The following is a 23993-nucleotide window of genomic DNA, read 5'->3' as shown; positions in this document are numbered from 1 at the left end:
TTATAAAGAATATTTTATTCTATGCTCTTCCTGTTCAGAGTGCATTATCTGAAGAGTTTGTGCAGCACCTCACACAATGGAGCTCTGATTTCAGGGCTTTTGGGCACTATTGTAATATAAATATTGATAATTCATCATCCCAGTCAGCTTTTGTAAGCAAACAGTGCTTTACAAAATTCAGTCATTCACAATGGGTCTCCGTGAATGTAGTGGGAACTAGTGAGGTTCTACTCTGTGCTTTATATGTTGTTTTTATGTTTACCTTGGGGCAGGCTACCATTCTTCAGATATCATCATCTGAAACATGTATGTCTTTGAAACGCAGCTGGTTTGAGACCATACTCCAAAAACTTTATGCAAATTATTTTAGGGGAGCAAATTCTTAGCACTTGCCCAGTCTAATGAGATCTCTACCATTAGGTTCCTCTCAGGCTCTAGAACCAACAGATCAAAGTGGATGAGTTAAGTATGGGACATCCTCTGCTTGACATCAGACTTCTTGCATGATGTTTCCCTGGACTTGATCAGTCTGGCCTCCTTGCTATTTTTGTATAATCTCATGGAGAGGAGGACCAGGCAGTCCAGATGAAGCATCTGTCCTTTTAAACCTGACAAGTTTTCTGGGAGAGGGCATGGGTTAAATTTCTCAGGGCTTCCATGTTATGCCTTAAAAGCATATATGATTCCCATGCCAGGATAGCTGAATTCCTTGAAGATACCCTTTTAAAATCCTACTGCAAAGCCAAGAGACTCATCCAAAGAGAACTGAAACCAATGAGAACCTTTCAGTTGACTCCAGTGGGCTTTGAATCAGGTCCAAGTTTCAGAAGCAGAAATTCTGAGGAACAAAGCAAAGCTACCAGAGGTCCAGCAAGTCAACTAAAAAGAAATTAGGGTATTAGGGAAGCAAGCATCCCCACTGTATATATGGGTGGAAGAGGATGCTCCACTCTTCCATCGGCCATGGAGCAGTTTGCTAAGCACCATTGGATACTGTCTTTAGTGTAGTTACCAGATGGGGAATGGAGCTAGCTTCCACAGTGTAATAAGGCGAAGCAGCCCTGAGTCCAGGCTGCTGGTCTCCTCGGCAGGAAGTCAAAACACAAGGTAAGGCCAAAATCTCCCTTTTCAAGTTAACAGTGATGCATATATACATGTATCTATTCTGCTCTAGGTCTTTGAATTTTATACATCAGGCTTTAGTTTTTTTTAATGATGCCTGGGAGTTACTGTACGCATGCAATCCCTTTGCTTTCTTAATTGGATTGGTGCATTCAACTACTGCAAATTGCTTTGAAAATGCACATCAGTGTATGTTCCTGCTGTGGGTAGGGGCACAATTGCTGTAATCAGCCTCACTGTAACACTCTCACAGTACCTCTATTAAATCCAGTCCAATTTGCTGACCAACCCATAAAAGCCACTCCGTCTGCAGGAGAACAAGCCTGGCAGTATTGAACAGGCCAAAAAAAGATTAAGGGCTAAATGTTTTTTCTTTTTGTCTTATTTTTCCCCCTGGGTATTCTGTCCAAGGGAAGCAAAGTGCATTATCCCCATGGCATTTGGGAATGGGAGCATCCGAAATACTCAGCCTTTTATCAACATGTCAGATACGGGCACCACAATTTCTTTTACTGCACAGTGTAAGGGTTTGCAAACTCCGTGCTCTATGTAGCAAGCAAGGAAGAGCCCACTTCCACCAGTGTTGTTTTATAGCCTTGTGTGGAGGAACCGCTTCAGCATAGTCTGTGTGCTGCCGCTTCTGATGCTTTATAATCTGCTGCTTTCGTTTCCTCTGATGCTGATGTCATGGATACTGGTGTTTGATGAGACAGAGGGCGTGCTCTGGGTCTTCACATGCCAAGATAAAGAAAATCAATTTCACTGCCTAAAAGAAGGAACTACCAGTGCAGAAGTTCATTGAGTACTACAAGTAACTTCTATGGCATGGCAGTGTTAAAGGAGGATCTGTTCTGTGTTTGAAGATCTTGCTCTGCATGGCTGCTCTGGGGTACTACAAAAGGACCTAGGGAATTCAAGCTTACATAGGACGCGATGCATCTCTTGCACTATCAATAATACATGCTCATTTAAGAAAAATGTAGAACAAGATCATACAAATGTCTGATACTGAGGAAAAGCACAGTTATGCCACATTGGAGAGACAGTTTGGAAACAGTTCAGCAATATGGGATGAAGGGACTTAAACATTAGCGTTCGTCATGTTGTGCCCTAAGAGCATGTATCATTTCCATGCCAGGATAATGGAAATCCTTGCAGATACCCAGTACCTGTTTGGCACCTCACCACCAGAGGGAATCCACAGGCCTGAATTAGGCACTAAAGGTCTCTATAATAATACATGGGGAGAGTTATGGAACTAAGCATGTGTTCCACAAAGCCAGCACACGGAGCAGGGAGCTGCCTGCACTAGCCAATAGGAAATGCCTAATGTGCTAATACTTCACCCAGGCTAAATTTCCTTCTCACTGATTCTAAAAGGGCATTTGGGAGCTCTCTTCACAGGAGAACCTCCTGGTGCCATAAAGCCAAATATAACAGTCTACACCACCGAGTCTTTCCCCACCTCTGTGCAGGAGGCATTCCAGAATGAGCCAGTTGTGGGCTGAAGATATGAAGGGGAATGGCCAGAGCACACTGTACTCCTGGGCCACTGGAACAGTAACTGGTCCTAATGAATGGGACTACACAGGTCCATCAGTTTAGGCCTGTGATTAGGTCCCTGGCTGGATCAGGGTCTAACACACAATCCTTCAATAGTTCTGTCAACATTTACTTTCTTTTTAATCCTTCCTCACTTGTAGGCGAGATGGCAAAGACAAGTCTACATGCAGCCTTTGAATGAGCTGAAGGAGGAGGTGCAGTGAGTGGGTTTGCAGAGGGCATACAAAGCATTAGGAGCAGTGGGGAAGATGGCAGAGGGATTAGGGAGAGAAGGGAATAAAGGGGGCATCAAGGCTTAGCAGTCACTGGCAGAGCAGAAAAGGCAGGCCAGTTAAATGTCTCAAGGAGTGAGGGGGAGGAGTTGGTACATGCTCAAAACGATGGGCAAGTGATTTGAGCACCAAGAGGCAAAATTAAATCAAAAGATCTGAGAGAAAGGGCCTGCGGTAGTGGAGTGGGGAGATAACTACTGTGTGGATATGATAGATAGACTGTGAGATAAGAATATATCCTATTTAGAGCATGTGCATTTTAAATTATTTACTTTTTTATATTGGAAACCGTAGCCCTTTTCCTGTAAAAGGAAGAAGACCAATTCAATTCTTTACTGCCGTAGGAGGGTTAACATGGGCGGGGGGGGGTGCAAGAGTAAACTCCCAAGAGTAAATGCAGGCATTATAGTTTGAGCCAGGTACATCTGTGTGTTAATAATTAGTCAGTTTAGATGGAATTTTTCTTGTAGGCAACTCCACTATCTCATGGGCAATACCAATCAGTTTCTCTTCCATTTCTGCACAGCTGTAAATATCCTAGTGAGATAATGTAAAAAGAACAACATTTTCTGTTTGGTTGGCAGGGGGCTGGGGGCGGGGGAAGAAACAAGACCAAACCTCAAACAGGAAAAAAGGGGGAATTATCAGATTAAATATTTTAATGTGAGAGTAAATTTGAGCAAAACAGTTATGCTCTTTCCATAGTATATGCATCAAATTTATTACATGTGTAACAATCTTCCCAGAAGGATGAATATGGTGATAAGATCAATCACTGTTTGTATCTGTATTTCCACATACACTGCACTCTATATTTTCTCCATCAGACTAGTTAATACCGAGCTTGCTGCATATTTTAGCATTGTGCGCTGGTAACCGTAGAGTTAGATTTATTGTACTTTGGAGAGATGGGAGAGTAGTCATGCGTGAGCTGCACTATCATAACAAATGAAATACTATGGTTCTTTTGTTTCACTGGATCTTGGATTGAATATTCAAATAGCATATAAATGTTTCAAGTAACAGTAAACACTTGGCAGAGTAATTGGGTGAGAAGCTTAAAGTAATGTGAGTGCCGCCTCACCGGTCCCAGGGATGTTTGTTACAGCTCTCTAATTTTAAAAAATAACTCTGAGGAAAGAGAGAGCAATAAAACAAGAAAAATAAAGAACTTGCATTGCAGCCAAGATGCAACCCTGTCTTTCCTTTCATAAAACAGATCCATGATTGTGTAGCTGTTTTTGCACTCTGCATGACGAGGTTGGTGGGGTGGGGGGGGGGGAGGAATGCTTGACCCAGCCCAGCCCCTGTGGACTTCCCAAACTGATATTTGAAATTCACACTCAGATATGGCTATAGCTTGTTTATTTGGGCAGTCCTTGTACAACTTGTGTGCGCTGTACATGACTGCAGCTTGGTGAACTCACTGTTGTAAAATAACCAATAAACAATACATTGTTCTAGACAGATAGTGTAAAAACATCCCACTGACTATATGCCTTTTCAAAAGCACCTAAATTAACTGTTTTGAAAAGTGACTACGGTCTCGTCTAAATGAGCACTTATGTCTCACCTACACTTGAAAGCTTGGTCGACATAACTGCGATGTTCAGAAGTGGGGAAAAAATCACATACCTGAGTGCCATAGCTATGCCAACCTAACCCCCTGTGTAGACATGACTAGGTTAGTGGAAGAATTAGCTAGCACTGCTCTGAGTGTGTGACAGAAAAACAGTGACAGAAAAACCACTTCTGTTGCTGAAGAAAGCATCTACAGCAGTGGTGGGCAACCTGCGGCCCGCAGGCCACCCACGGCCCATCAGGATAATCCACTGCCAGGCTGCCAGACAGTTTGTTTCCATTTGCATGCACACCTGCAGCCATGGTTTCCTGTTCCCGGCCAATGGGACCCATTGGCCGGGAACAGTGAACCGCGGCCACTGGGAGCTGCGGGCAGGTGTGCAAATGTAAACAAACTGTCTGGCAGCCCACCAGCAGATTACCTGACAGGCCGCGTGCTGCCCGCAGGCCACAAGTGATCTACTCTACAGCATTATAGTAGCATAGTAGCATAGTTGCAGCAAGATAGCTGTGCCACTGTAGCACTCGTAGTGTGGACATGGCCTTAGTTTGCAGCAAGCTGGGGTGTAAATCTATCCCTCGCTAGCCTGCTGTGCACGAAGTGTCAGTGTGGACCCTGGCTGCTGCACGCTGAAAGTTCCCTTCTGCACTTTAACCTACCCCTACTTTGAAACAGGAGTAGATTAAAGAGCACCAGGAAACATTTGGTGCCTAGCAGCAGGGTTCACCTGGACGCTTAGGCTACATCTACACTATGAGATAAGGGTGTAATTCCCCTGCGTGTGTACGTATACTTGGGCTAGCTCACATGGACCTAGCAGTGTAGCTGCAGTCACATGGGTAATGACAGGAGAGGCATTGCTTTGCTTTGCTAAGTATGTACCCACTGTTTGCAGAGGGGTACATCTTTTGCATGGCTAAGTCAGGCCTCTGCAGCCACTAGTATGGCTACACTGCTATTTATGCGCGCTCTAGCTTGATGAGACCTGGCACGAACATGGGTACAAGAGCACAGCAGTCCCATTCCAAGCCTACTGTGCAGCTGGCTAATGTGGGATGGATTTATATGCATGTTCCCATAAACAAAGTGTTCATTTAGATATGAGTTAGGTGCCTGTCTCCTAGGGAAATCAATGGGAGTTAAGCAGGTTAGGCATCTAGATGCTTTTAAAAATCCTACTAGGTGCCTATCTACATCTGAAGGTAAGTAAATACCTTTGAAAATCTTGTCCTAGCTGCCTGGGACCCATTGAGACTTTTGAAAATGGGACTTTTTGCTTAAGGATGTATCTACATTGCAACTAGACACCCATGGCTAGCCCATGTGAGCTGACTTGGGCTCAGGCTAAGAGGCTGTTTAAATGCAGTGTAGATGTTCAGGCTGGAGCCCGAGCTCTGGGATCCTCCCCACTCATGGGGTCCCAGAGCTCGGGCTACAGCCTGAGCCTGAATGTCTGCACTGCAATTAAACAGCTCCTTTGCCTGAGCCCCATGAGCCTGAGTCAGCTGGCACAAGCCAGATTTGTGTTTTTAAATGCAGTTTAGACGTATCCTAAGTCACTTTTGAAAGCTTTACTCACAGTGCACTATGAAGTTACCCCATATCTGAGAAGTTTGTGGGCAATTTAGAAGGCAATCAGGAACTGCAATAATATTTGAAGGCATTGATTTCCTTCCCTCAGTATCTAATGTAATCTTTACATTTTTGCTCTTTGACATCTTTACAGAATAGCAGATAGACTTTTTAAAAAAATCAGTATGTGCTATTAGTTTCATTCTCTTTTTTTGAATACTCTTCACTGGTACAGAAGCAAGTCCATGTAGTTCCATAAAGTTTGCAAAGTGGTATAATTGAATCTAGTACAATGGTCCAATCATAATCTTTGAAGTGTGTTGTAAAGATAGTACTGTGCAATAGACAGACACTTATTCCTACGCACCACGTCCATTCTTTTTGTTTTGTAACAGTTAGTGAGGCACGGGATGCAAAGTTGACTTAACCACTCAAATGATGTGTAAATTAAAGTTCCTCTAAGGTAGCTTTTACTGGTGTAACCAAAACAAGCAGATCATTCTACGTTCTTACAGGATCAAATGTTTCACCTTCCAAGAATGTGCCAGGATAAATTACAACAGTAATAGGCAGACTCAACCTACCAACCATCTCCGCTTAATGTAAACATCTCAACCATTACTCTTAAAGGAAGATTCCTTGTGGCAGGTTATTATGCACAGTTTACACTACATGTTAGGAATTGCACTGCCCCATCATACAGTATGGACAAGGAAATTCCCTCCACTGATGTTTGATGTTGACAATCAAATACGCTTTTGGCCAGATTCCAATCAGCATCTTATGACTTGCAACGGATTCTAAACATCCTTTTGCCACTCTTTGATGTACTATTCATTAGATGCCTGGCTAACAGGGGCAGCTCCAGGCCCGAGCACGCCAAGCGCATGCTTCGGGACGCATGCCACAGGGGGCGCTCTGCCAGTCGCCAGGAGGGCGGCAGGCAGGTGGCCTTCAGCGGCATGCCTGCGGAGGGTCCGCTGGTCCCGCGGCTCCGGTGGACCTCCTGCAGGTGGAACCGGTGACCAGCAGAGCGCCCCCCGCAGCATGCCACCGTGCTTGGGGCGGTGAAATGTCTAGAGCCGCCCCTGCTGGCTAAGAGTGCATTTTCTTCTGCTTTCAGTGTTTTATCATTTGGTATTCATCCAGCAGCTCTTAACTAAGATATAATGGCCAATAGTTCTTGCAAAATTCCTGGCCTTTTATTGATACTGCTTCATCATCCTACTGGTATAATGGTGTTCACTTCTTATGTGCTAATATTGGGAAGAATTTTAATAGTTATGAGCTGCCTGATTTATCACTGAGCCATTCAATTTTATGTGTAGAAACACTGTTATTGTCTGAGATGTTCGTTCGAAGCAATGTTGAGTCTTTGGTGTAGGTCACTGCTAGTGGCCTATTTATTGCTATCACAATTCTATTTTGTTTCCTTCACAAAGTCCCTCACAATGGCATTTCTAAACCAGGGTTTATCCAGGCTGTGAATTAGACAAATTCTTTCCAAGCCCAGACAGCGCTGTAATTTATTTTTAATTCATCAGAGTTCCTTGATCCTTGTTCATACAAAAATCATTTCAAAAGGCACAGAAATGAATAGTGTAACACAGCTGAAAAATACCCATCAGCCAGCTAAATCTCTGTAACTGAGGAATGGCCCAAAACCTCCAATCCCATCAGTCCAGGACTATGTGGAGAAGTCTAGATTTGCATCCAGACTTTGCTATATTTATAATCTGCCAAACCAAACCTCCTGATCTGAACAGACCCAAACTTGATTTAAAACTAGATCCGCACTCAAATTTTTAAGTCAGATCCGTATCTCCTCTTAACAAGTATTGATGCTGAAATTTTCTCACATCTCACTTGCAACACAGTCTGTGCTGGAAACAGACTTCTTCCCCACTTGAGGATCAGGTTATGAAAGTTGTATAGTCAACATTCCTTTAAGAACTGCAATAAACAAAAACAAAAAAAAACGGGTCGTAGGTGCATTTTATAAAGTAGCAAATGTGTAATGTGCTTGTTAGTAAGAAAGAGGAGTCTACTGCAAAACTCCTCTCTGATTTGTGACATAATGTATCAGCTATCTACTATCAAAAGATTGTAATGGGGGAAGAATGTGTTTCCATATATTTCTCTTTTCAGTGCTGGATATACGTCTAGCAATTTGTCTTGAGCCCATTGGTGGTATATTCTATAGTTTTGGGTTGCGATCCCATCATGCATCATAAGCTCAGAGGTGCAAACTGGATCATTGCTTGGAGGAAAGCCTCCAAAGTCACACAATGGAAAAGCAGGTTGTAATGTCAGTGAGATTCTGTAGGTGGCATGCTGAACAGTGTTTGAACTGAGTGGGTATAGCTGTCCATCCCAGATCCTCACTTCTCACCTCTGCCCATGAGCAAAAATAGTGTGAAATGTCAAAAATGAGTGAATCTGAGGATGCACATATACAGAATGTGAGTAAGGATCCATAAATTATCATTTATATTATCATAAAACTCATTTAAATTTCAGAGTATTAAAAAACACTCACTATTTGATTACTGCATTTTTTGGTGTTCAGAATAAATAAAAGGAAATTAACTTACATGTTGATATATGAGACATTCCAGATGCAAAGGTAATTAAAATTCTAGTTACTAAAGGGTGAGATGCTGATGAAGACAGACTTTGAAAGCATCTGTTAATGAAAATTCTCAAAGGCAAAAGAGTTATTTGCTCAGGTATTTGAGAAACAAAGTTTTGATAAAAGTTAGGTAGAGAAATAAATATTTTCTAACATGGTTGACTGAAGGTCAGATAGCAAGAATAATTTTACAGTATTTGAGGACAATCCAACTAGCATAAAGTTTGACTTTTTTAAAATGACATTTGTCTAAGGCATACTGCGTTAACATTTGTGATGAATATTTATTTCTATTCACAGTTCGATTACTATAATCACCTGTGAATATTTCTTCAAAGGAATAATATTTATCGTTATTTAAACATTACTTTCTATATATGTTTTTAGGAGAAGCCATGCACACTCTTGCTAAAAGGACCAATGCATGGGACAACAAGGAATTAATCTGTGTTATCAATAATTGTAAGATTACAGCATGCATTGAAATTACATTTTTAGGTCCTCAAATGAGAACTGCAGTATTTAGGGTAAAGTTTCTGCAGTTTTGAAACTCTCAGCTGTTGATAGGTGGATAAAAGTTTTCAATGTACATTATTTAAAATGAATGCATTATGGTGCTACTATGACTAACTATTATAATAATTATCTTAGGAAAGTCTTTTCCCCCCTCTCTTACTCAGATGGTCATTCCACTGCACCTTAATTTTTAATTCTGCTAGAGTATTATTTTCACTTAGAATAACTAATACATCTTAAAATCAAAATCCCATTTCATTTGACTGCTAGCTTACTATTGTATTTTCTTCATTAAGTAGGCTTATAAAAGAGATGTTCTCTGTAAGACAATATGGCAGTGCTTTTGTTGTAACATTTCTGTGGGTGGTGTGTCAATACTGTTTATAGCAGATATATATGGATCTTTAAACAATAGCAGCAAAACCTTCAACTATACAGTAGTGCTTGCTCTGATGAAATAAACTCAGGATTACAAATTAGAAAGTCATGAGTTCAAATCCTGTCCTTGCTATCATTTCACTTATACAGCCTTGGCAATTCATTTTCCTATTCTGCTTCAGTTTTATTATCTGGAAAATGATATTTTCCTACCTGTGAGGATAAATTAGTTAAAGTGCACCATTTAACACTACATAACTGCCAAGCGGTATTCATCATAAGGTGAAGGATTTCTGATATTGAATGACAGGAGAACATCTGATATGACATACACTCCTTTTTATTGTTAGCAGTATATCCTCTATGTGTCTGAGTGCAAAGAAGGTCCCCATGAAATGTACATATAATGTGATGCCAGGCTAAACTGTGCCATTGAGCCCACGCTCCCACAGGAACCCTTAAAAGCACGGCATTTCAGGAGTCCCTGGGAGCTGACTGGTGTGGAGAAGGACAATAGCCATGGCCTCTCTCACACTCTTCTGCATATAAAAGGCCAGCAACAGCACTACCCCAAACAGTGCTTGTATTTATGGAGCAATGGTGAGATCCACTGAACCGTCCTGCCCTGCGCTTCCAGAGACCAGGCAAAGTCAAGCCCTCTCTATCTGTTAAACACAATTGTTTAACAAAAACAGCAACAACAAAACCCTACTACTCAAACACCTCTCAAAGGTTCATTAATGTGGTGGTTTTTCATCTTTCACCAACAGGCTAAATTTCTCCCTGGTGTCATACCTTTGCCACCAGCAAAATTACACCTTGAATGAATCTGGCCCCATGCGTTTGGCACTTACTAAGCCAGTGGCATCCTGTCCCCAACTGAGAGCTACCTTACTTGGGGGTTTTGTACGCCCTGTCTTTGAGCACCCACTCTTCCTGCAGTGCAGATCAGCTGTCTTGTGCAGCAGACTAGGTTATCTGCTAACCTGCTAACAGGGCTGGTGCTTCCATTAGGCGACCCTAGGCAGTCGCCTACGGTGCCAGGATTCGGGAGATGGCATTTTGTGCGCTCCCCAAGGGGCGCACAGGAGCTTCCAGTTCCAATCCTGTCGCCGAAAAAGGACCTTCTGTCAATGTGCTGCGGAAAACAGCGGCAGGCAATTGAGCAGCTCAATGACTGCTGCTGTCACCTGCAGCATTTCGGCAGAGGGTCCTTCAGCGGTGCGATGGGAGTGGAACTGGGAGCGCACAAAATGCTGCCCCCCGAATTCTGCCTGGGGCGCCAGAAACCCTGGCGCTGCTCCTGCCTGCTAATTGCTAACTGCATGATTCCTAATCCCCTTTTTGCTTAGATAAATATATAAACACAGTCAGATATATTCTTTTAGATGTAGTAATTAGCATCATCAGCTGAGCCCTAGCCAGGGATTTTTGCCCCCTTTTGATTTTGTACTTTGCAGGTTAATGTCATGAGCTAAACCCAAGATGCCGTTTCATGCAGAGTTTCTTCCCAAATTTTCCTCTCTTATCTTCTGCACATTTCTACATTGTACTGTGTTTCTACTGCTTAACTGCTGTGCTTTATGCCCACCTAAACTATAGTCTTTATGGACTTCTCCAGTCTCAGGACCCAAGGGGAAAAAATGGTATAACAATTAAATAAGTCTTATCTGTACAGCTGATCTTGTTCCAGAAATGTATCCACAAATTATGAAGACATTCCCTGTTTCTTCCAACTAGACAAGCTCATAGCCTGGTTCCAAAATTAAATAACTGTTCAGCGGGGGCAACAAAAATGATTAGGAGGCTGGAGCACATGATTTATGAGGAGGGGCTGGGGGAACTGGGATTATTTAGTCTGCAGAAGAGAAGAATGAGGGGGGATTTGATAGCTGCTTTCAGCTACCTGAAAGGGGTTCCAAAGAGGATGGATCTAGACTGTTCTCAGTGGTAGCAAATGACAGAACAAGGAGTAATGGTCTCAAGTTGCAGTGGGGGAGGTTTAGGTTGGATATTAGGAAAATCTTTTTCACTAGGAGGGTAGTGAAGCACTGGAATGGGTTACCTAGGGAGGTGGTGGAATCTCCTTCCTTAGAGGTTTTTAAGGTCAGGCTTGACAAAGCCCTGGCTGGGATGATTTAGGTGAGCATTTGTTCTGCTTTGAGCAGGGAGGTTGGACTAGATGACCTCCTGAGGTCCCTTCCAACCTTGATATTCTATGATTGAGCCTTGTTCCCTGAGGATCTTTCCCTAAGCTAGCTTCAGATAAACAGTACACATAGGGCCCTGTTATGGTATGAACCCCCACTCTGAACCTTAGCGTCCAAAAGATGGGGTACCAGCATGAACCCCCCTAAGCTTAATTACTTGCTTAGAAGTGATAGAGCTGCCACCACCCAAAAATATAGTGTTTTGGGGCACTTTCTGGCCCCCAAACCCTTCCCTGAGGATCCCAAGGCCCAAAACCCCTTGGGTCTCACAGCAAAGGGAAATAAACCATTCCCCCCTCCTTCCTTCCTCCCAGATTCTCCCCTCCCTGGGTAACACTGGGAGATCCCTGTGATTCAACTCCTTGAATCTTAAAACAGAGAGGAAATTCACCTTCCCCCCCTTCTCTCCCCCTCCCAGACTCTCTCTGAGAGAGAGACAGTAATCTTAACACAGAGAGAAATCAGGCTTTTCCTCTCTCCTTTTTTCCTTCCTCCCACCAATTCCCTGGTGAGTGGTGCAGACTCCCTCCCCTTGGGTCTTACACAAGATAGCCAAAAAATCAATCAGGTTCTTAAAAAGAAAAGCTTTTAATAAAAGAAAGAAAAAGTAAAAGTTGTCTCTGTAAAATCAAGATGGCAAATGTTACAGGGTCTTTCAGCTTATAGACACAAGAGAGAATCCTCCCCCCAGCACAAATACAAGTTTCAGCAACAGAGATACAATCCTTCCAGCAAATACACATTTGCAAATAAAGAAAACAATCCAAAAGACTAAACCACCTTTCTAACTGGTACTTACTAAATTGAACAGAATAGGCTGTTTCAGAAGATGGGAGGAATCGGTTACATGTCTGGCTTCTCTTAATCCCAAGAGAGAGAACAAAAAATCCCGCTAAACAGCCCAAAACAAAGGCTTCTCTCCACCGAGATTTGCAAGTATCTTGTCTCCTGATTGGTCCTCTTGTCAGGTGTTCCAGGTTCACTGTTTGTTAACCCTTTTACAGGTAAAAGAGACATTAACCCTTAACTATCTGTTTATGACAGGCCCTGCTCAAGTCACTTTTCTCAATCCTTATTCCCATTGTGGTCACATTGGTATCAGCCAAATGATATGTGCGGATAAAGGTACGTAACTGCTGAAGGAAATGCATTCCAAAATGGCTACAGTATAGCACTCCTTTGGCTTCCCAATAATACATTATTCTGAGTTCCCTGATGTCAATGGTGGTTTGGCCTGATTGAGTGCAGAATTAAGGACACACAAAGAAATCTGTAGTTGGGGAGGAATATTGCTGGATTTGAATTCCAAAGTTTGGTATTCTGCTGTGCATTGTAGGCAATTGTCTTTATTGCACTACTCAGGACTTTGTAACATCATTCTCTTTTGCTGAAGGGAGACAGAGTCCTGAGCTCATCCTAAGATTTTCTAGATAAAGGTTCCTCTGATTTAAACAATGTTCTTTTAATCTATTTGTATTTGGAACGTTAACGGCTGCAAATTTAATTAATTTTATTAGGCTAAAGAAGCTTTAACATTTAATATTTCACATTTACAATGGCTTTCCCTTTGGGAAGGCTGTTCTCCACTACCTCGAAGCCCATGGCTTCCAGACCTCGGCATCCTCCAGTGACAGAATGCCCTTAATGCTCCCTCTGCCAGCTTTCTGTTAGCATCAGTTTCAAGAGTTGTCAACATTCTTGGCAGTAAGTACTCTGGGAATACCCTACAGCCCCTGCCCACTGGATAGCACAGCGCTCTTCACCTTCTGTCACTTCTCAACATATATTATTATTTTCTTCACTGGTTTCCTGTGCTACTTCTGCTGTCTTCCCTGGGCAGTCATTACCTGCTTGTTTTGTTGTGTTTTTCCCTCAAACACAACTAACAGAGTCTGGTTTCAAAGAGTCTCCCAGCCTGGATTATTCCAACCTGCATTCAGAAAACTATAAATTACTCGACCATTAATATGCCCTTGAAAACATTTAAAATGAAGAATCCCATGGCAAAGATAAAAACCTGGATTCGCCCCTTTCATAACCCTGGATCATAACATGGTTTCAAGATATAAATATATTTCCATTAGCATGAGACCAAAAGTGGCCTGTTCCACATTTTCCCACCAGCATGAGAGTTGTATCCAAATGACAAGGCCAGTTACATCTTCATCTGGCCTTGATCCTTACAGTCTTTGGGCCTGATTCTCTTCTGTATCACTTAGTTTATATTGGTGCAGCTTCACTGGAAGCACTGGTATTGCACTGACTTAAATCTGGAGTAATGCAGTGGTGATTTAGGCCCTGTATTATCAAAAAATGCAGATTAAAGTGAGCGGCAGTCAGTAAGAAATAGTGACTTTTGAGCATCCAGATTTCTTTTTTTTTACACACACCATTCCATGCTGTGGATCTGAAATCCTGCGCGTTTAGCTATATCCCTTCCTGAACAAATGCAGACCAGATGGTTCCTGTAAACTTTCAGCTGACAAGGCAAGGCAGGTTCACTTTCACTCATCCAAATTGGAATATCTGTGTGTGAGGATTGTTGTGTTTATGGATGACCCAGACAATAATGTAATTTGTGATGAAAGAAACAATAGGGGGAATAATAAATTAGTGGTACAGAAGGTGAAAGAAAAAGATAACATAAGGGTTTATATGCTTCCCGTTCTAGAGCTTTGTGTGACATCAGAATAGCAGCACATGGTCTACCATATGCAAGTTATTGGTGCATTTCAAATGACCAGGTAAGAAACAGCTGAAATGAGATTATTCCATTTTTCATTTAGTAATTCAAGCTGCGGAGTTAAGTAATTGTAATTAGAATAAAAGAGCACTGCAGGGCCTAAGTATTTGCTGAGACTCGTATTAGTGTACAGCTTGGCAGAGATCCCTTGCTTGTTCTACTCCTTTAAACATACATGAAGTATGTAAACTTATATTACCTTTTCCTTTTGCCTTCTGTATGCAAAACACACCTCCCCTTTCTCCTCTGTTCTGACGCATGCATTATTTTACTCGGGTCTAACAATACTAGATACATGCTGTTCCTTATTGGTGTTTAAACTAGTGCTGGGTTCAGAAGTAAGTAACCAAAATATCTAAATGCAGCTAAACTTCTAGCACTCTGAGTAGATTTTAGGTGTAAATAAACATCATTAAGTTCATATTTGACATTAAGGGGAAACTTTCACAAGGGTGGCCTCATTTCTGTGGCTCAGTCTACATCTGTCGATTATGGGTCCGCATTTGGGTGCCTGCAGTTCAGTTGTGGACCCAAATCATAGTTCTTCATCTCTAGGTAACCAATTGTGCATGCAAATCAGATTTGTACGCAAATTCATTTTTCTGGCCCACACACGTTGTATTCATGTTTCCCATCTGAAAATATGTCCCTTTAAAAAATCCCTAGCCCTTACCAACACAGAAGAAAAAGGGATTGCAATTTAACGCTCCATTTCTGAGATCTAGGATTTCCCTTATATTGTCCATGAAGAGGATCAGTGATTTAAATTGATGTTTGCACTAATTTCTTTGGTGCCAAACATAAAGAGTTTCGTGCTATAATAGAGATGTTCCAGTATGGTCCACTGGGCAGAAAGAAGAAAAATGCCCTCCATGATACCATTGTATATGCTCTTTTCAGTGGTCATTGCTATCAGATCAAGTTCAATCATGTAGTATGTGAAATTCCATCTGGTTGAATAAGCTGTTCAAGCAGAAGATTTTTGCTTAGCTGGATTTGGGAAAGAGACTCACATGCTTTGGTAAACTGATGGAAGTGGGTGAAATGTCATCTTTATCTGTGACAGTAGCAATGGCTGAGAAACACCCATCTCAGAAGGGATGGTTCATAACAGCTAAAATACAGTCTCTGCTTTCCCTTTAGAAGAGTGAAGATACTGGTTTTCTTTGTATTTTAAACAGGTGAGGGAGTTTGCCATAAAATACTAATAAATTTCCATGTTAAAATATAAATAATTAAACCTAGCAAATGTGTGTATATGTGTGTGTGTAGAATATACATGAAGTACTTCTGTGCTTCTAAAGTAGGACTATGAATAAGGACTCCAAAGTGTAAATAAATTTTTAATTCAATAATTTATGAATAAATTATTTAGATAGAAACATTCCACTCGCACGTTTCTGTACTGAAATGGATGCATTCAATTAGAACCCAAGTAGGTACACTGAGTTGTCAAGTAGGTGAACTATGCTATCTGAATTGAACTCTTCTAAATAGGAAATAATTGAAAATATCCTACAGTCTCAACCTCCTGAAAAAGGGGGTCAGTAAACACAAACTAAATGCTGCAACACAAGGAATGCAAATCAGTGTCCCCGGGCTCCCACATAAGCTACCTTTGGGGAGGAGATTTCCCTTCCCAGCTTCATTACAGTTAGCTCACGGCTCTTTGCTCAAGTTTGTCTGCAGCCCTGTCACAGCTGTGCGCAAGGAATGAACTGCAGTTTGCTTGCATAAATTTCCCACTGTGCAGCTCTTTGTTCATTTCATGCTGCTTTGCTGCTCTGTTGAGGCTGCTGAATGAGTCAATGATACCTTAATATAAGCTTTAAAAGTGTAGTTAATACTATTACATTCCATATTTAAAAATATTTCTTGAAATAAAAGTGAATATCAGTAAATATGCTCTACAGTACATGTCTCCAGTAGCCAGCTCGATGATTTAGTTGGCATTCTTGTATGCAATGGTTGGGTCTGTACCAATTAATGATCCATTCTTGTAGTTTCTGGTCAGGCAAATCTCCCATTAGATTCTGTCCATCTCCTGAATCCGATGAGAGTTTTGCCCGTGTGAGGACTGCAGGGTCACACCCTTAGCTGGCATGGACCCTAATAAAACCACAAACAAGCCAGGTCAGGCCATCACAGCTGTTAGGCCAGCTCTCATTCTCAGTGATTTGTTTCTGGAATAAGTCTACTAAAATCAATGTTGCTGCTCAGAATTGACACCAGGGTAACAGAAAGCACAATTTGTTCCCTACCATCTTGTCATTGAGGTCTTAAACTGATTGCAGGCTACTATCTACTATATTGCTTTTCAGACAATATAATTTTTAACCTGTTCTCACATATTTAAACCAGTTTTTTTCAGTAAACAATTGCATTGTATTTTTCTCCCCTCTAGGATTTTCCATTCTTCAGGCAATTATGGAAGCAGCAGTACAAAACAACTGGCAAGTGACAGCCAGGTCTGTGGGAAGTATAAAGGACGTTCAGGAATTTAGGAGAATCATAGAGGAAATGGACAGACGACAGGAAAAAAGATACTTAATCGACTGTGAAGTAGAGAGAATAAACACAATTTTGGAACAGGTATTTTTCAAATATGTGCTGTATATAACTATTACATAAGGGTTTGGAATTATGTCTCTATAGAAATAAATTAAACTGCTCTTAAAAAAATAAGTCATAAAAATGTGCCAATTACCTTTCTAAAATTAAATATCCTGGATGGCTTTCACATTTGATGGCAAATAATTTGAATGGAACCCAGCAGAAAACATCTCTGTAAATTTGTTGTTGCCTTCTAAATTAGTAAAAAATATGGCAAGCCTTTGCTCTCAGCGGTAGCCCTTACTCATGTAAATAACCCTACTGAAGGCAGGGCTACTCTTATGGGTAAAGGTTGCAGGATTGAGTGCTGTTTGTAAAAAGAGATTACAGTAAAAGACTAAAATCAACCAGTGAAGGTGGGAGAGGCACTGATTCACCTATGAATAAAACTGTCACATATGGAAATATTTCTGCAGGGAAATTCAGCTGATTCTTGCTGGCCTTTTTGGGGGTGTGCAAAGGGTCCTCCCCCACTATATTGCAGGGTGTGGTGGAGTCACATTCACTCCTGCTAGAGAGAGCAAATACTAGGTGACTGCACACATGACATAGCCCTCCCAGAAGTGGGCTTCCCTCAGAATCAGTTTAAAAGCCTCCAATAGCTCCTTGGGGCTGCTCAGAACATCAGTCTCCACCTTGGCCTAAGTAAGGAGATCAGTCCCTGGTAGGAGCCCCTGGTGTGGTAGTCTTCCAAGAGTAGGTGGGAATGAAGTGAGGCCATAGTCCTATCCCCTTTCAGTACTAGCTACCGTGGCTGTCTCAGTGGGAGAAAGTACACTGTGCAGCTGAAGGGCTGTAAAAGCAGCACTCCGCTTACACATCAGGGATCAGAGACAGGCCGGCTCCCCACTGGCCATGCTCAGAGCTCACAGCCCCAGCAGAGCCTACATTACAATGGAACCAAACCATTCAGCCTGTTTGTTCATAGGCAGTGGCACACAGGGATTTGCTCAGTGTTAAGACTGCAGACTCCTAAGATAAATGCCACTTCATAACTCTAACTGCAGCTTTATACTCCGGAATAATCAAAAGTAACATTTAAATTTCATGAAGCGTTAGCATATTCTTTTACAAATTGTATATTGTTGACAAATGGCAAACTAGCCATGCTACCACAAACAAAACCAAAGAATTTCAGGAGACGTGAATCAACTTGGACAGCATTCAATTCCAGTCAAGCCCCAAGCTGAATCATTTCCAGTCACTGGAGTTATAGGGCCTCATCTTGCTGCCTTTCAATTTAATGGGAGTTTTGTCATTGAATTTGATGAAAGCAGGACCAGGCCCCTCCTGCAGAAGAAAGACCTGTACTGTTAGATAGAAGCTAAGTACTGGGGAATTTATCATAAATGTCTCTTAGACATTAACAGTTTGATTCAGGCTTAAAGTCTAGGGAGCGACTTGAAACCATGTGAGCGAAGAAGAACTGCAAGTAGTTGTAACGGGCTCAAAATGGATCGGTCTGTCCCGCTAAAACTAAGCCCTGCAATGCTGTTGGCTGCATATGCTTTCGCTCAGCCCTAATCACTTTGGACTGAGTCCTTTCCCAAGGCATATGCACAGCATGTAGCCCCATGGGTGGTCCTATTCCAAGGGAAGTCAACCTCTGAGCAGGGTTGTATAACATATACATGGCCACCCAGCTCCAGTCCTCCTTACCAAAAATGTCTGTGATGCCACCACCCTGACTGCCAGTGACGTGGTCAGGACAGTGGGATGATGCCAAAGAGGCACAGGCTGCCTTCCAGCTGACTGAATATGCTGCATAGCTGCAAGGAAAAATCTTAGTGACTGTTGTTGCCAAGCCTCCAGGATTGTCCTGGAGTCTCCAGGAAGTAAAATTAATTTTTAATTTAACTATTATGCCATGTGATGAAGCCTCCAGGAATATGCCCAACCAAAACTGGCAACCCTACTAGTGACAAGCTACAAAACAGAGATTTTAACCAGACCCGCAACTTGGCCATGGGGTTCAAAATACCTCATCTCGCCCAATAGTGATTAGGTGGGGAATGTCAGAAGGGGGAGTGGATTTTCCATCACCCAACCCCGTCACAGCAGTGGTGCTAACTGGAACATGCCTCTTGTGAAAGCTGGTGAAAGATCTACAAAAGGCTGCTTAGAGGTGGAAAGGGGGTTGAGTTTCCTACTTCCTGAGCAGCTTCATGGTTTCTACCTATGTGGAGGATGCAGAATCCCCTTCTGTCCCTTAAACACTGGGCCCAACTTCCCTTGGCTCAGATAGCCTCATATAGCACCTACTCACTCAGGGCCAGGGGCGGCTCTAGTTTTTTGCCGCTCCAAGCACAGCAGGCAGACTGCCTTCGGCGGCGCACCTGCAGGAGGTCCCCGGTCCCAAATTGCCACCGAATCTGCAGGACCAGCAGACCACCTGCAGGCACACCACCAAAGGCTGCCTGACTGCCGCCCTCACAGCTTGCCACCCCAGGAACATGCTTGGAGCGCTGGTGCCTGGAGCCGCCGCTGCTCAGGGGAATAGGGAAGGAAGCCATGTCCACATGAGTTGGCATTTGGCCTTCAGTCTTCTATTATTTTAGTGAGTGTCCTGTGTTTATGGAGACGTAGCAGAACACAGGACATTTGAGTGGTTTATTCTTTCATTTTCTTGCATTGCTGTTGAAGAGGCAAAATGCAGTAAACAAAGTCTGCATTCCTCAAAAGTTGCAAGTGAGAACCTTTGAGCAAAGTGTGATCTAATGAATGCACTGTGCACTCAGTCGCATGGTGAGGATGGGCCCTTTGTTTGAAATTTCTAGACGTACATCCATTCTTTTATCCTATTCTCCATGTATTTATACTGCATGAATAAGAAAAATATATATATGGGAGCATGCCGGTGGCCAAAATGAGAGCTGTATCTTAGCCTAAGCATGTATCAAAGTGGATTAATGATCTAAATTCTTCTTCAAATGTATTGAGTTCAAATCTGCGTAGGGTTGCATTTTTGATAAATGTTTGATTCAACATTCCATCATTATGATTATTGATTTGATGAACTCTTAGCTCTCACATAGCTAAAGCCCTGGGCTCCAAGTTATACCTAACTGTCCGGTGTTTTCCTTTAACTTTTAGATATCGCATTTCTGAATTGCTAAATTATTCATTTTCCAAGTCTGTTTTATTTATACTTACAAGTCAGAGTCCATGAAATTGTATAATAATCTTTCTTCTGAATGGTCTCTAATGTAATTTTACTTGCACCAGGACCAGAGACGCCAGCTTCTTGAGTTCCTGAAGAGTGCTTGACACACACACCCTGCTCTGCCTCAGGCCCCGCTCCCACTCCCACTCCCCCCTTCTCCCAAGCCACCACCTCTGCCTCTCCCCCTACCTCTTCCTGCCCCTGCTCCTCTCTCCCCCACCCCAGCACCTCCTGCATACTGCTGAACAGCTGATTGTGGTGGGCAAGAGGAGAAGCTGATCTGCAGGGCTGCTGGTGGGTGCTGAGTACCCACTATTTTTTTCTTGTGGGTGCTCCAGCCCCGGAGCACCCCCGAGTCGGTGCCTATGACCAGGATTGGGTCTACAGTTTTCAGAAGTGGTTTTCAGTAATGCAATAGCATAGTATGTGGTTGACTAGTTAATCATTTGACAGTATAGCTTAAAGCCCAGATCCTGCAGACATTTACGCATATGATTACCATTATATATGTGAGCAGGCTTACTTGACTTCATTGGAACTGCCCATGTGTAAAGTCCATTTATATTTGTAGGATCGGGGCCTAAAATGGATTTTGAGTTATTTGGTTATGAAACAAAAGAAACTGGTTAGTAAAGCAAACCAACTATTGGGATAAATATTCTATTACATACTAGACAAAAAAAGATGGTGTCCAGTTGTGCACCACTTACCCATGCACATCGTCCTATGGGACCATTCGTATGAGAAAGGGATGCAGGACTGGGCCCCACATTGGTGCATATTATGATCAAAATATCTACAACTAACAGCCTCCAGAGATTTTTCTGGTCCAAGACTCAAGAACAATGACATCCTTTTCTGCAGGTGAAAGTCAGTATTGGTACACCCCTGGGTCCACTACTGAACAATTAGTTTTTCAGGCTTTTACTTCTGTCTCTTCAGCTTAGCTGCTTATCTTCTCATAAGGCTAATCAAATCGTACAAAAATTCAAACAGTAGTTAGTTCACTATAGTTGGAATACTCAAAGGGATGATGAGATGTCCTCCTTATAGACAACTGTGCTTTGCTGATAGGGGAAAGGATAACTTTGGATTTGCATATTTTAGATTGTTTTTCGCTTAATGTAGAAAGGCTACTGAAGCCACACACACACACACAAAATTAATAAGCTCTTAAAAAAAAAAAAAGCAAATACCACTGTGTGCTGACTATTCAAGTTTTAGATGCTTAGGGCACTCATTTTATTTGAGGTGATGACTGAAAACCATGGATATTCAAGTTAAGCCAAAACATTCAAAAGAGATTAGGGATGGTGAATGTTCAACATAAATGTTACCAGTAAAAGGGCTTGATTATCAGAGAGTGCATGGCACCTGCCCTCTGACAATCAGGCCCCTTTCAGTTGGTTCAGGTTGGGTACCCCCAAAATATCTAGTTTCTCTTGAAAATCTTGGTCCCAAATATAGTTTAAGCCATTTCATGTGTCAGTTCAACCTGAGGAGTTACAGTCTTCCATTAATACTGATTGGTAATGGACTTTTGAAATTAGACTCATTGATAAGATCTAGTATACACAGTAGTATTGTTTGAAACTTAAATGTCAATTTAAATCCAAGGGCCTTAAATCACTTTCTAAACAATAATTAAACCTCCCAACAGCTCTGTGAGGTAATATTATCTCTAGTTTGCAGATTGAAAAACTATGGTAGAGAAGGTTGTGAGACAAATTTTAAATAGAGATTTTCTCAGATTTATCTGTTCTGCAAAGACATTTGTCAAATGTTGAGGTGAGTGAGGTAATACCTTTTATTGAATCAACTTCTGTCAGTGAGAGAGAGAGAGAGGCTTTTGAGCTTATGCAGAGCTCTTCTTCAGATCTGAGAAAGGTACTCAGAGTGTCACAGCTAAATATAAGGCAGAATAGATTGTTTAGCACAAGTAGTTAACATATTTCTAGGGACAATTCAACATGAAGTGTCCTGTTAACACCCCTCCACTCATAGGGGGGGAAAGAAGGGAGGGGTAAGGCAACTGGGGGACATGGGAGTGGGGGTTAGTGGATAATAGATTGTTATAAGTCATAAATCCCATGTCTCTATTCAGCCCATGATTTTTAGTATCTAGCAAAGTTATGAATTCAAACTCCTAGATTCGTCATTTGAAAGCGTTGTACAGATTTCCTTTGAGGATGAGGACTGTTAGGTCAGAGTGATCACTTTGTGAAAATTCTTCACCCACAGGTGATGTGGTGTTTTTCACTTTCCTTTGTGAGTTCATTCAAGAGGATGGTGATTGTCTGGTTTCACCCACACTGGGCATTTAGTTCACTGGATGAGGAGTGCCACATGTTGACAAATGTCGTCATTTTGAGTTTTTGCTAAGTCTGAATTCATCATGAATAATTCCCAGTGAGCATTCACTTAGGCCCAGATTTTTAAATCTGTTTAGGCATTGCTGTGCTCAGCGTCACTACTTATTTAGGAGCCTAAATTTCATTTTAACGTTTAAATATCGTTAAAAAGCTGGGCCTTATTGCTCAGTTAAGTCACATTGTACTGTTTCTGATCTCTAATTGGATGAGTGCTGAAGTGCTTTTGGTGCAAATGCTTGCTAGTGCAAATTTAAAGTTCAGTTTTGGTGAATACACTCACATATAGACTTGATCTTTTTTCCCCTGGAAACATTCATACCATTCATGCTTTATCCACATAGATTCTGAAGTATTACTGACACTGAATAGTATCTGACCCCACATGCAGTTTCACTGAGATCAAGAAAATCTGGCACAGGTTCTCTGTTTACCAATACATAAGCAATAAAACATGGGCCAAAGGCCATTCATAGGCATTCTTCTGTCTTAAGAAACCATCCCAGAGTCTCCCTAAAAATAGGCCCCATGCCTGTAATTATAAATCTCTATCTAAAGTTAAACATGTGTGTTATTCTGGCATTATATTGTTACAGTTTCGTTCCATCTCTATATGAAGGTTCCTTTTGAGCTGTCCCGTTCAATAGATTTCTCTGTATACTCCTCTTGGGCCACCTCCACCATCTCTTTAAACATTTAGCCCATTTGCCATCTTTCATCCCTCTTTCAAATAACAATTGTCAAATCTAGTCTAATATAGTCTTTGTTTCACTGGATTTTGTCTTTTACAAATGTGATTTACTACTCATATTGCCATCCAATCACTGTTTCTCACATTGTTGTTAATGTGAGATGTGGTCCGGTATCTGTGAAACCCAGTAAATCTTCTAGTTGCCTTTCACCCATACTGGTATTAAAACTGATCCTCTGTAAAATTCATGAACTCCCCATTCTTCTTGTTCCTTGATGACAAAATATTCCAGTATTATTTCACAGGTAGATATTAAATGATTTTATTGTCATGAAAAAAAGGCATCTGGTTTTGGAAAATAGCAGCAGGCTTCAGAGCTTGACTGTTTATTTAGAAACAAGTCTTCAGGTTCAGAAATATGGTTTTCTTATTCCCAGTATAAGTCGTATTTCAGACTAGAGTGGCTCAGTGTCCATTTAGAAGCAAATCCCTGAAGGGAGAATAAGACGGAAGAAAATCATTCAGGATCAAAATGGTGAAACATTACAAAAGACTTGTTTATTTCAG

General features: G+C 41.8%; 1 protein-coding gene across 4 annotated transcripts in view; it reads left to right on the top strand.

Moving 5' to 3' along the window:
- The window catches only part of GRIA3 (glutamate ionotropic receptor AMPA type subunit 3), a 205988-nt gene that overhangs the window by 63806 nt on the left and 118189 nt on the right, over positions 1–23993 (top strand). For all 4 annotated transcript variants that reach the window (XM_030574935.1, XM_030574938.1, XM_030574939.1 and 1 more), the window contains one exon: positions 16995–17182. In XM_030574935.1, coding sequence (XP_030430795.1) covers positions 16995–17182 — 188 coding nt within the window. The remainder of the gene's footprint in view (positions 1–16994; positions 17183–23993) is intronic.

The sequence above is a fragment of the Gopherus evgoodei genome, chromosome 9 (assembly GCF_007399415.2).
Source record: "Gopherus evgoodei ecotype Sinaloan lineage chromosome 9, rGopEvg1_v1.p, whole genome shotgun sequence".
Classification (NCBI taxonomy): Eukaryota; Metazoa; Chordata; order Testudines; family Testudinidae; genus Gopherus; species Gopherus evgoodei.
Note: the sequence above shows the minus strand (reverse complement) of the source record. Positions and strands in the feature narration are given on the sequence as shown.